Here is an 11,935-nt window from a genome sequence, read left to right as displayed (position 1 = left end):
TGGAGTGGGAAATGGAGTAGGGTTGGAGCAATTTTACTTCATTTTCACTTTTACTCCATTTTGGAGGAAAAAATGGAGTTTTACATTGGAGATGCTCTTACCCATTACTCCATTTTGGAGTTAAACTTTTTTTATTTATAAAATGGTCATTTGAATCTTTAATATTTTTATTTCTTACTTAAATAATATTTAAAATGATGCAATAACATGAAAATAGTATATTCCACAAAAGATTATTTAATAATTTTAAATAAATGCATAAAATAACAGAAAACATAAATAATTAAAATAAAAATAAAAATAACATAAAATAAGTAATTTAATAATCTGGAAAATCCATTCCAGATCCGCTAAGGTCGGTGAAATATTGCCCAAACGAAAAAGTCTGAGAAAGAGCTTGTTGATCTTGTGATTCAACATTTCGCTTTAATATTATTTGTATTTGTTAAACTTGAATATACGCACAAATATTTGGATCTTGTATGGATGAGCGTGAACTCGATGCACCAATTGAATTTGGAAGAGAAGCTCCACCTCTGGGTATCAAAATTGCAGAAAATGAAAATGTCCGATTTCAAAATTTTCTTGCTCGATTTAAGAATATCAAAGATAAAGAAGCTCATTTTTCATTACAAAATGCATTAGTTGATAATTTGTAGAAAAAATATTCTAATGTTCATTGTTGAACCCACATATATGTTGTCTTTTTAATGATTTTTGTACATTTTAATAATAAATATTTAATTCAAATAATTTATATTTTAATTATTTATCGTAAACATAAAATAATTGGGGTTAATTGGTAAATTTTTATAAGTATAAGATTTTATTTGCAATTATTAATAAAATAAAAATGAAATCATTTAAAAAATATTATTTTTGGAGTAGAAAATAGAGTAATACATTAGAGTAAAACCTTATTCCATTTTGGTGTTGCACCATTTTGGAATAAAAAATAGAGTAATACATTAGAGATGCTCTAACACACAGCTATGGTCGGTTGAAATATTATTTCGTCCTCAAGCATTACCACTGTTTATTACAAGTGCTCAACCGTCACACACCATTAGCTAATTTGTTTATTAGAAATAAATCATAATCAATGTACTTCAACTCTAACCAATCACAAATAGTCTGCTATTATAACTAGTTAAAATAATACTATATGAGAAGCTCACCATTATGATTATTATACTAATAAAATAAATATCGTCTTGGGAAAAATATTCAACGCCACATGGTATCTTCCCTCTATATAAGCATCATAACCTCCAAACACTATCTTCATTCCAAGTTCAAAACCATTTACAATATAATCTTCATTGCTTCTATCTCCCTCTACAAATTAAACCTTCAACTTCAAAAACTCGTTAAAGAAAAAATGGAGAATATGTTTCGTTTGATAGATAATGATCAAGAAGCAGCTACTAACCGGTGCATTTGGGTCAACGGACCGGTTATCGTCGGAGCAGGACCGTCCGGTTTAGCCACAGCCGCTTGTCTGAGGGAACAAAACGTTCCTTTTGTGGTTCTCGAGAGAGCAGACTGTATCGCTTCCCTATGGCAAAAAAGAACGTACGATCGTCTCAAGCTTCACCTCCCCAAGCAGTTCTGCCAATTACCGAAAATGCCCTTCCCGGAGAGCTTCCCGGAGTACCCCACGAAACGACAGTTCATCGATTATCTCGAGTCTTACGCCTCACGGTTCGATATCAGCCCTAAGTTCAACGAGTGCGTGCAGACCGCTCGGTTCGACGAGACAAGCGGGCTGTGGCGAGTCAAGACCGTGTCGGACGCTGAGTCGACTCGGACGGAGGTGGAGTATATTTGCCGGTGGCTTGTGGTGGCCACGGGAGAGAATGCGGAGAGGGTGATGCCGGAGATTGAAGGGCTTTCTGAGTTTACCGGGGAGGTGGTCCACGCCTGTGATTACAAGTCCGGCGAGAAGTTCGCCGGGAAGAAAGTGTTGGTCGTTGGTTGTGGAAACTCCGGCATGGAGGTTTCTCTTGATCTTGCTAATCATTTCGCTAAGCCTTCCATGGTCGTTAGAAGCTCCGTAAGTCATTAACTTTTATAATAAAAATTTAATCTTTTATTTTTGAAACTATAAAAATATAATCAAAGACTGATCAAAGTTTAATTTTTTTTAAAAATCAGGTTCATGTGATGCCGAGAGAAATAATGGGGAAGTCTACGTTTGAGCTTGCCATGAAGATGCTGAAGTGGTTTCCTTTATGGCTAGTGGACAAGATATTGTTGGTTTTGTGTTGGTTCGTGCTTGGAAACATCGAGAAGTACGGTTTGAAACGACCGAAGATGGGTCCGATGGAGCTAAAGAGCGCGAAAGGGAAGACGCCGGTTCTTGACATCGGAGCTTTAGAGAAGATCCGGTCGGGAAAGATCGATGTGGTTCCAGGAGTCAAAAGGTTTAACGGAAACAGAGTCGAGCTTGTTAATGGAGAGGAACTCGATGTCGACTCGGTGGTACTCGCTACTGGTTATCGCAGCAACGTTCCTTATTGGCTACAGGTGAGAAAACAAAACAGAATTTTAAATTTTGATAACCGGGTTTGGTTGAACCAAACCGGGTCTGTGTTGTTTTGTTCATATGTACTGATTTGTTTTGTGTTTGTTTGTTTGTTATAGGAAAGTGAGTTCTTTGCAAAGAATGGTTTCCCGAAAACAGCGATTGGAAACAGCGGTTGGAAGGGAAGGACCGGGTTGTATGCGGTTGGGTTCACGAGGAGAGGGCTCTCAGGTGCGTCAATGGACGCGGTAAACATCGCACAAGACATAGGCTCAGTTTGGAAACTAGAAACAAAGCAACCCACAAAACGCTCGACGGCTAGTCATCGAAGATGTATCTCTCAACAGTTCTAATGCTAGGAGAATGTTTAGAGTTTTAGGACGGATACAGATTACATCTTAGAGAAGTAAAGAAGAAGAGCCCTCTCTGAAGAAGACCCAAAGTGAATCAAAGGGTGTTGTGTGTGTTTGTTTTTTTGTTACCTCCTCCACTTGTTGTTTTGGGCGTTTTGTGTAAACAGAGGATGATGTGGCCTTTTTTTTTTTTTTTACAATTTACAGTTAACTTTTTGGGGGTTATTTGATTCGTTTGTTGGTCCTAATTAGCATAGTTTCGACATCTATTTTGTATACAATTTTCTCATATTTATAAAAGTAAAAAACTGTTTTAATTTCAGCTTACCATCTTTTATACTGTTATGTCGAGCTATCTTACTTTTCATCTGTTAACAAAGAGTCTAGCCTATTATTCTATTTCGGTATTGAACAAACTCCCTTTGACATTATGATTCATTTTTGAAGTCACGGTTCGAATCTTACTACAAACATGACTCTAGTATTGATTTAAAAATGCAGGACTTAACGTCAAATTTGAAGAGCCAAAATTGGCAATAATTTTAAAATGACATTTTTCTTTTGAAATGTTAAATTTTTTTTTTGACAACTTGAAATGTTAATTTTATGTACTAAAAACCAAAGAACGTCTAGAATCAAAAGTGTAGAAACAAATCATAACTAGGGCCAAAACAAGAAGAAGAATGAGTGAAGAGGTGTTGACCAACCGGGGCTTCTAGCTCTAGTGGTAAAAGGCTTACAACTGTGAGTACCGCCACCTGGGTTCGAATTCCAGCCACTGGAGAATTAACATTTCGGCATCGCCAGGGACAGAGGACCGACACGTGGCAACACGTGACTAGTCTAGACCACTTATGTGGAGCCAGGATACCTCTGTATAATTCAAAAAAAAAAAGAAGAGGTGTTGACCAACTGAACTAACGGTGTATGGCGTCTCCATGGAATGTAGGATTCATATTCCTTACTTATTACTATTTGCTAAACACTTTGATTAACTACGCATAGTTGCTTGACTAAACTCATGGCAGTACCTTCTTTCATATAACCAAATTAGGAAAAGCAAATTTCAAACTAGTTAATACGATTCTTTAACAATTTTAAATTAAATTTAATTAAAAATTATTTTCACATGCATGTGATAGCTAGGTATTTTATGTGGGTAACAGAACGTATAATTAACTCCCACTTTACATTCGATTTTATTCATTAGTGCAATTATTAATGTCGTGGTTCATGCATCAATTTCCGCTTTGCACGGAAGGATAATATGTACATTCTTCAAATTAGGTAATTAAGTTTTCTTCAATCGAAGTTATTCTGAACATAGAAAACAGTGTCCAACGCTGGCCAATATCACAGCATACTAACTAAACTATAACCACTGGCTAATTGATAAACATGTATGCCAATGTGTATAAACGTGAATAACCCGATGTTCAAAACTCATAAACCTAAATGATACCAGAAGTTAATATATCTAACTGAGCATAGCTGATCCACTCAAAAATTGGATTCGGTCCCAAACCAAAAATTCTAATACTTATACTTGTCCCTATAATATATCATTCCACTCATTTGTTTTGATCAATGCATTCTACTTATTATCAACTAATTTGAGTTAAAACTCATGAAACTTGACATGATTTGTATAAAATTAAGTATAAGCACAGTACGTATAAACCAAATCACATATTCATGGTGATGTGTTATACTTTTTAAGATATAATATTTTGATATTTTTGAAAGATTAAACATCGACAATGGTAGTTTAGAGGTTTCTTATAAAATATATTATTATTAACAATTTTCAGGCAAAGCAAAGTCTTAATAATCACGGAATTAGAAAGCACGGAATTTCCGTAATCTAAATAAAAATTACAATTTATATGTTGAACAATTTCTTAAGAAAAAAAGTAGAAGAAAAAAAAGTAAATACGATTTCTAATGACATTAAAACCCACATGTGTTGGGTCCAATGTTAATTTAGATCCATTAATAAAAGAGATCTTACAATGTCACATCAGATGTAGATCGGCCTATGTCCAACGTCAAAGGATAAAGCCATCAGTTCAAAGTTCAAACCAATTTCGACCACATCATTTGTACATTTATTATTATAATTATTATCGATATGTGGAGTTTGTAATAATTCGCATTTCAGTTTTTTTTATATACATTTTCTTGCTGGTTTATGTTATCCTTTTAATATTGCAAAATCATTATCCTCTTTGATGGAAAATAACGATAGTTGGGTTTTTAAAATTAAAAACCTCGTAAATTTTTTGATACCTTGGTAGAGAATCATGTACACATAAGGATGTGTCTTCAAATAGACGTCAAAATCATATTTTATTGACAGTGTATCGATTCAAGAAAAAAGGGAATCTAGCTCCATAAGTAGTAAATTTAAAGTTCCACCAAAATACTTGAACTGGATATGTCTATAATATCTTGGAAGGAGGAATTCTGATGACTATGACTATATATTTATCATATATATATAATGCATATACGTGAAGTCTATTTCAAAGGCCATGGAGATCATCATCTAGACTCGCATGTACCCACACCTCATGTTACCTATTTAGAAACTACACGGAAATGTTGATTTCGAGTGACCATTACTCTTTTTGCTTTCTTCTTTGTCTTTGCTATATTAGTCACTTGTCACCTCACATTCATACATAATATTCCTCAATCAATTTTCGTTACGTTAGCAAAAAACTTAGCTAGATAGGGCATCATCTTAGATTCTAGTTATATATCATGGTTTTGAAGACCTAGCTAGCTAGGAATCTATCACATATAGGTAGATATGCGTCGACTTACATTCAAGGTCATTTGCATTTTTTATATTGCGTACTAAGATTTTATACGACTTTGGTTTAAAGTTGTCATGCATCATATCAACTTGACATTTTTGACCATAACCTTCACATGATCGCATATATTTCGGTTTAGTCTGACTATCCAATTAACCAAAAATCGATTACATATGATCCTAAATTTTAAATACCCTTTGGGATTGTTTTATACAATCAGATCGTCAGTTTAGACTAGACCATAATTGACGCTTTTACTGTTGATTAGAATATAAGAAAGTAGGTATATACTGATCAATATCAGGTGAGATTTGATTTGAGGATAACAATGACAAAGAGTAAAAGGGTAACACATGGGAATGGTCACAAATTCTCCAATGAAAAAATCACTCATGTTCAAGGGCCCATATTGTCCACCATACAAATTACCAGTGTGCAAAAAAAAAAAAAACTAGGGTTTGTTCCTCTCACATGCCTATGTCTGTTAGATGAACTACCTCTTGGGGAAAAAGAAAGATACTCCGATCCTCTACACTAAACACAAGAAAGAAGAAACCAACAAGCACTTCCTCTTACCACGCGCAATGTTTAAAAGTTCAATTTAATTAAGTAATTCATTTTTTGCTCAAAAAAAAATTAACTCATTTTTACAAGTCCAACGATTAAGACATGCACCGAAAGAAATTAATAGATAATGTATGTTATACGAGCTAGTACGAATGACTTCTCCAACAAGTTCATCAAGAAATTATAAGTTTATCTACGTCGATATATAAATTTAGTTTCTCAAATTTAGTTCTTTACTAAACAGGTACGTCAAGAGTAATAATTCAAACGTACATATGGTTTTAATCATTGGGATATGGGTAAACTTTCTAATGAATAACTAGCGCGCCCATGTCTCTGTATCACTTTTTCTTGTACCTGCAACCCCACACACATCATATAATGTATATATTGTGTTTGTCTGAGCATTTTAGTTCCGAACCGGCTCGAGATTCAGTTCAGTTCTTTCCGATTTTTTTTATAGATATCTAATAGAGTGTATATAGCTGGTTTACTATGGTTAAATAGTTGGTTTAGTGTCCAGAGTGATTTACATGTATTTAAACTAACTCTTCTTCCACACTTACATTAAAGATTCATTTTCCAATTTCTTTCTCTCAATCTTGATCACCTTGAGAAAATCTGAAAATATCCAGAAAATCAGGTCTCTGAAGTGATAGATATGGGTACAGAATTGATATACTAGACAAAATTTCTATGTGGGTTTGATATTCAAGTTCATCCTAAAACTTGTATGTTTTAGTCAACACCTAAATTTTTATATAGGACGTCTTAAACTCTAATTTTATACATTATTTTAATACCTGAAATATATACTTGAATCAGGTATGATACATATACCCTGAATTTTTTAATCATTTCCTTTGAGGCAATTGTCAATCTTGAATATACATATATACACATGGATGGACTCGGACAACACAAGAACTTGAACAAGTGAGGATACTTACCAATTCTTCTAGCCCGTTTTATGATACAATTGTTTATAATTAAAATGGGTTATCTTAGTGTGTGTGATATATATATATATATCATGTACATATCAAATGTGTTCAGATATACTATATGTAGATGCATGTCAGTAGAACAAAGATTTGGGCTATAAATGAATGAAGAAGATGTTGGTGGGATCTAGACAAATAACAAAACGAGTAACAATGAAATAATTCGAACCCATGACGTTACAACTAGTCAAAAGTCCCCACATGATCTTATCAAGGTAGGTCCATAGATGAGTTGTTTCTTTAAAATCTCAACTTTCTCACGATTTTTTTTTTTGATATGGCATCTTCCTGTAAACGACAATTTTTTTGGATTTAATAGTTGTGTTTCGCCAAAACGTTCGACTAATTGTGGTGGTGAGCATATTTTCTGGTAAAGATTTTTTTTTTCTTTTGGCAAATTTCAAGTCAGATAAAGCATCGGAGCCAAAGTCCAAATGATCAACTGGTCCACATGCAGGAACCACATACAATTGTCAGTAGATATGAACATGTGATTAGACAGTTTACACTCTTGATCATAATGAATGAAATATGCACACGCGAATTAACAACTATAAAACTTGCCAAAAGAACTTGGTAAAAGATTGTATTCTCAATGTAAAAATTACAAGAAGTCGATGGAAGGAACAGCAATAAATAATTATCTGACTTGCTGCCTTGCCAAAATATAATAGGCTCTACAATGTTCGAACTTCGAATACACCTAGACGTTCAATTCAATTATTTTTTTCATAAACATTCATCAAAACGAATTATAAGAAAACTCTAAAAAATTTACAATTGTTCTGACTAATTTTTGATTCAATTATATAAACATAAAAAGTTTAAGACGCAAGTTATTATAAAAAAAATGTTATATATTTTAAGATAAAACCCCAATAAATAAATAAAAAGCAAATGTTGTTAAAAAAGAAGCAAATTTTAGTATTTCTTAAGTGTGCATCTATTGTTCGCGGGTATGGATTTGAGGGTATAAGGCCCATTAGTGGCGAGAACCATTAATTAAACAAAACAAAATTATACAGAAGTAAAGCCCATTAAGGCCCATTGAGTACGGTCGTAGGAGAGACAACAAGTACCACGCAAACGATAAGCTCCAAGAATCTGTCGGCTTTCCCAGAATCCTAAGGGTCAGAAAATAGCCATGGCAGTCACAGCTTTCAACCCACTGAAGCTTGCATCTTCGCCTCGAGATTCGTTTCCTTCAATCTCCTCTTCAACTTCTTATTCGGTGTCTCTGATAAGCTTCGTCCGTATCAGAAACTCCGTGGGATCTCCTCTCAAGAAATGTCTAAAGCAGACGTGTTCTGTTCGAGCCATGTCTTCTTCGTCATTCGAATCGGGGATGGAGGAGAGCGTGAAGAAAACGGTGAATGATAACACAGTCGTTGTTTACTCGAAAACTTGGTGCCCGTACGTTCCACTTCTCATCAAATTTCTCTTAAATTATGCTGTTCTTGAGATCTTAATGTTGTTGCTTTTGGTTGACAATATGTGTGGTGTTGGGTGTGTTTATTGAAGATACTGTTCTGAAGTGAAGACATTGTTCAAGAGACTTGGTGTTCAGCCACTGGTGGTTGAGTTGGATGAACTTGGTACGTGCTTAACATTACTATAATAAAAGTCACTTAGTTTGATTTGTTGATTTGATTACTGACAATATCAAAACTATTAGTTATTGTCATAATGTCTTTTTATTAGTTAGAACTTCGAAGTATCCATTAGTATTGCGTTTTAGGCTCAATTTTCATTTGTTTTTTTTTTTTTTGGTTTTTCAAATTAGTTCATATCTTTGTCTTTAGCTCCTCCTGGACTTTGGAGGTTCTTATCTGCATTTGGTATTTGTGATACAATGCTTTTGTTTCTTGTAGAATTAGTAGTCTAGAATTATGTTTCGTTTGGTAAGTGTGGTCTCTCTACAGTTGAAGATGCAATTGTTTAGATATTTCTTGATTCAAATTCTTTATCCATTACTTTGAGTCTCTGTCTCATTTTTCAGGTCCACAAGGGACACAACTACAGAAGGTACTGGAAACACTTACTGGGCAACGCACTGTTCCTAGTGTGTTCGTCGGTAAGCAGTTTAAAACCCTTTTGCATCAATATATATCCTCATTGACTTGTGAATACTTTGCTTGAAAACTCAAGAGCGCATAGACAAAACTAAAGAATGTTTATGACAATACATAACAGTGTCTAATCTTTTTTCCTAATGATCAGGAGGCAAGCACATTGGTGGCTGCACAGGTACGTTCCAACTGTCTCTCTTTCGTCGTAGATTCTCCACATTCAAGAATAATATTATATCCTACCCTGCGTACTTTATCTTCTTGTTGTTGTACTACAGATACAGTAAACCTGAACAGGAAAGGAGAACTGGAGCTGATGTTAGCTGAAGCCAACGGTAAAACCGATCAGACTTGAGGAAATGATGGAAACTGGCTTCGGAGATTTTTTGCATATGGAGCTTGGAGGAGTTTTAACCACTTTTCTCTCTCTCTTTTGTAAACATTGAACCGCGATTTCTTTTGTCTACACATTCTAGAACATCATTCAAATAATACATAAACAGAGGTAAAGTTGCAGAGATTTCCAGAGACCAATGATCTCTTGCTCAGGCAAAAGAACCATACTAGTCTCATAGAATGATGCGAGTCTGTAAAAGAATTATAGAAAACCGATTCGAGATGAAAGATAAATAAATGGTAAACTTTTCGGTACATACGGTTCGGGTCGAGTTCAGACAGATAGAATGGTATAAACATTAAACCAAACACACAATTGTTTTTTTTTACTCTCACTTAAGCTTTGAGTTCTTCAATCTCGTCTAATGCATAGTTGTTGGTCGATATGTTGGCGTAATTCACTTTCGCGAACCTGACCACAACAGGGTACCTGGTCTTCGGGTCCTGCACGTTTGTAACCAGGTTAGATAAATTAAACAAATCGTGTGGTAAAATGAATATGTGACGCTTAGACCTTTAACTAGATAAGATACTACAATGTGTTACCTGATCAACAGCCACAACTGATCCAACGTTCTTGAACCAGTAGGATTCTCTCCTTAGGATCTTGACCTACGAACCAGAACAATTTATTTAAATATCGACTTTAACCAAATACTAAAGTAACTCAAATACAATTGTGCATAATGATTTTGTTAATATATCTCCATTTCACTAACCATTTACCAATTGTATATTAAAGTATTGCACTAAAAACAAAGAATATCAAAGTAATACAAATAATATTTTTTCATAGACATACGAAGCCCTTATCGATTCGATAAATCTGGCGTATGTATGTGCATGTTAGTAGATGCAAATATGGTTTAGGTTAAGCTGACCTTGGACCCTCTCTTAGGGCCGATCGGAGGTGGCTTTGGCTTGGTGGCGGCAGCTGCAGCCGGAGCCACGGCAGTTGCTGGAGCACCTTCTGAAGAAGATGTTTCAGGAGCCGCATCTTCGGCTGCTCTGACTACGAGTCTAGAACCAGCGTTTCTCATCGGTAAGAAAGACACGGAGTTCCTGGACGAGGAAACGCCTGCGGACGCCGTGACGTTGGACGTCAAAACAAAGGCTGAAGATGCTGACATCATCGCCATCTTTGGGGATTCTTTTTTGCTTCTTGTTGTTGTTCAGACAGGAAAGAGTGAGTTCTTAGATTGTTTTGTTGGTTTGTAATCTGCTCGGCTAAGAAAAGAGGTGATAGATGTTTTGGGTTAAACAAAATCGTTTCCCTCCTCTTGCGATCTGACACGTGTACATTACATATCGTTCTCAAGGATAATGTGATGACGTGGAATTAAAGATAAAAAAATGAATTTTATTGCATGGTCGGAAATTGGAATAAAAAAAAGCTTTTTGGTTCTAATTTAATCCGTAAGGAAGCATTCTTGTTGCAATTATGGAGTTAATAAAACCAGCCGAATACGGCCCATCGAAAGCCCACATGTCCGTAAGCTCCTGGACAGCCCATAGGGGCTCCAAGAATAAGCATGTGGGGTGCTTCTATTGTCATACCAAAATATTTATCTTGTAAATATTTGTATCAGATTTCATCTTGACATCCAGAGAAATTCTATATTATGAATTAATTGATATAATATATAAACAAACAAATGAAGTGATGGACCTGATGGTTGGTTCTTTGACTATTAGTTAAAACTACAGTCAATTGCTTATGCATATTTCAACATCACTTTGATATTCGTATTTTCCTTGATAATCATGCGTTTGCATTTACTTTTATGTTGTGGCTATTTTTTGTTCTGCCAGATGCATTGATGCAACTCCTTTTGTAAACACAGTAAAACAAGTTACAACTTTGCAACTGAATCTTACCATCATTTGTTCTTACTTAGTGTATGCTTATTCAAGCCAAATTACCTAACAGGTTTCTGGGCAATTCTAGCTACAAAATTGCTCCCTAACGTTGGATATTCTCCACCAACTTGGTAAAACGTTCCTAAAAGCTCTTGCACCAAACTGTACACGTTATAATTTATAATGTTGTAGTACAGTAATAGACAATACACGACATAGAAGAATCAAAAACCCTTATTAAGATCAGTAATAATGCATCAAACAAATCTCTCTATTTTTCTTGATTAGGCGTATCCACATTGTTCAGTTCATCTATTTACCAACTCTTAAGACCATT

The 11,935-nt window shown here is 34.9% G+C and overlaps 3 protein-coding genes across 4 annotated transcripts; 2 read left to right on the top strand and 1 right to left on the bottom strand.

Moving 5' to 3' along the window:
* Window positions 1–599: 599 nt before the first annotated feature.
* LOC103854158 (probable indole-3-pyruvate monooxygenase YUCCA8) lies at window positions 600–3,775 on the top strand. The gene is made up of 3 exons (XM_009131083.3): window positions 600–2,056; window positions 2,158–2,529; window positions 2,647–3,775. Exons 1-3 carry the CDS (start codon window positions 1,238–1,240, stop codon window positions 2,878–2,880), a joined length of 1,425 nt encoding a protein of 474 aa, XP_009129331.2. The 5' UTR covers window positions 600–1,237; the 3' UTR covers window positions 2,881–3,775.
* Window positions 3,776–8,352: 4,577 nt separating this feature from the next.
* LOC103854154 (glutaredoxin-C5, chloroplastic) lies at window positions 8,353–9,862 on the top strand. Of its 2 annotated transcripts, none has more exons than XM_018655498.2 (5): window positions 8,353–8,686; window positions 8,795–8,868; window positions 9,273–9,347; window positions 9,487–9,520; window positions 9,621–9,862. In XM_018655498.2, exons 1-5 carry the CDS (start codon window positions 8,418–8,420, stop codon window positions 9,667–9,669), a joined length of 501 nt encoding a protein of 166 aa, XP_018511014.1. In that variant the 5' UTR covers window positions 8,353–8,417; the 3' UTR covers window positions 9,670–9,862. The 2 variants fall into 2 exon arrangements, with proteins under 2 accessions (XP_018511014.1, XP_009129320.1); XM_009131072.2 differs by having other exon boundaries at window positions 8,355–8,686; window positions 9,494–9,520; window positions 9,621–9,858.
* A 78-nt stretch (window positions 9,863–9,940) lies between these two features.
* LOC103854145 (photosystem I reaction center subunit IV A, chloroplastic) lies at window positions 9,941–10,965 on the bottom strand. Its single transcript, XM_009131059.3, has 3 exons — window positions 10,620–10,965; window positions 10,285–10,350; window positions 9,941–10,182 (listed from the first exon to the last, which is right to left on the bottom strand). The coding sequence occupies exons 1-3, from the start codon at window positions 10,875–10,877 to the stop codon at window positions 10,075–10,077; spliced, it is 432 nt and encodes a 143-aa protein (XP_009129307.1). The 5' UTR covers window positions 10,878–10,965; the 3' UTR covers window positions 9,941–10,074.
* Between the last annotated feature and the right edge of the window lie 970 nt (window positions 10,966–11,935).

Source organism: Brassica rapa, chromosome A01 (genome assembly GCF_000309985.2).
Source record: "Brassica rapa cultivar Chiifu-401-42 chromosome A01, CAAS_Brap_v3.01, whole genome shotgun sequence".
Lineage (NCBI taxonomy): Eukaryota > Viridiplantae > Streptophyta > Magnoliopsida > Brassicales > Brassicaceae > Brassica > Brassica rapa.
The sequence above is the reverse complement of the archived record's forward strand: the minus strand, read 5'-3'. Positions and strand labels throughout refer to the sequence as shown.

Coding starts and splice junctions, on each gene's coding strand:
- LOC103854158 (XM_009131083.3), top strand. CDS start 1,238: ATGGTATCTTCCCTCTATATAAGCATCATAACCTCCAAACACTATCTT. Junction 2,057..2,157: donor CCATGGTCGTTAGAAGCTCC/GTAAGTCATTAA, acceptor TTTAAAAATCAG/GTTCATGTGATGCCGAGAGA. Junction 2,530..2,646: donor ACGTTCCTTATTGGCTACAG/GTGAGAAAACAA, acceptor TGTTTGTTATAG/GAAAGTGAGTTCTTTGCAAA.
- LOC103854154 (XM_009131072.2), top strand. CDS start 8,418: ATGGCAGTCACAGCTTTCAACCCACTGAAGCTTGCATCTTCGCCTCGA. Junction 8,687..8,794: donor TACTCGAAAACTTGGTGCCC/GTACGTTCCACT, acceptor TGTTTATTGAAG/ATACTGTTCTGAAGTGAAGA. Junction 9,348..9,493: donor TGTTCCTAGTGTGTTCGTCG/GTAAGCAGTTTA, acceptor CCTAATGATCAG/GAGGCAAGCACATTGGTGGC.
- LOC103854145 (XM_009131059.3), bottom strand. CDS start 10,877: ATGGCGATGATGTCAGCATCTTCAGCCTTTGTTTTGACGTCCAACGTC. Junction 10,351..10,619: donor GCCCTAAGAGAGGGTCCAAG/GTCAGCTTAACC, acceptor TCTGGTTCGTAG/GTCAAGATCCTAAGGAGAGA. Junction 10,183..10,284: donor CAGTTGTGGCTGTTGATCAG/GTAACACATTGT, acceptor ACAAACGTGCAG/GACCCGAAGACCAGGTACCC.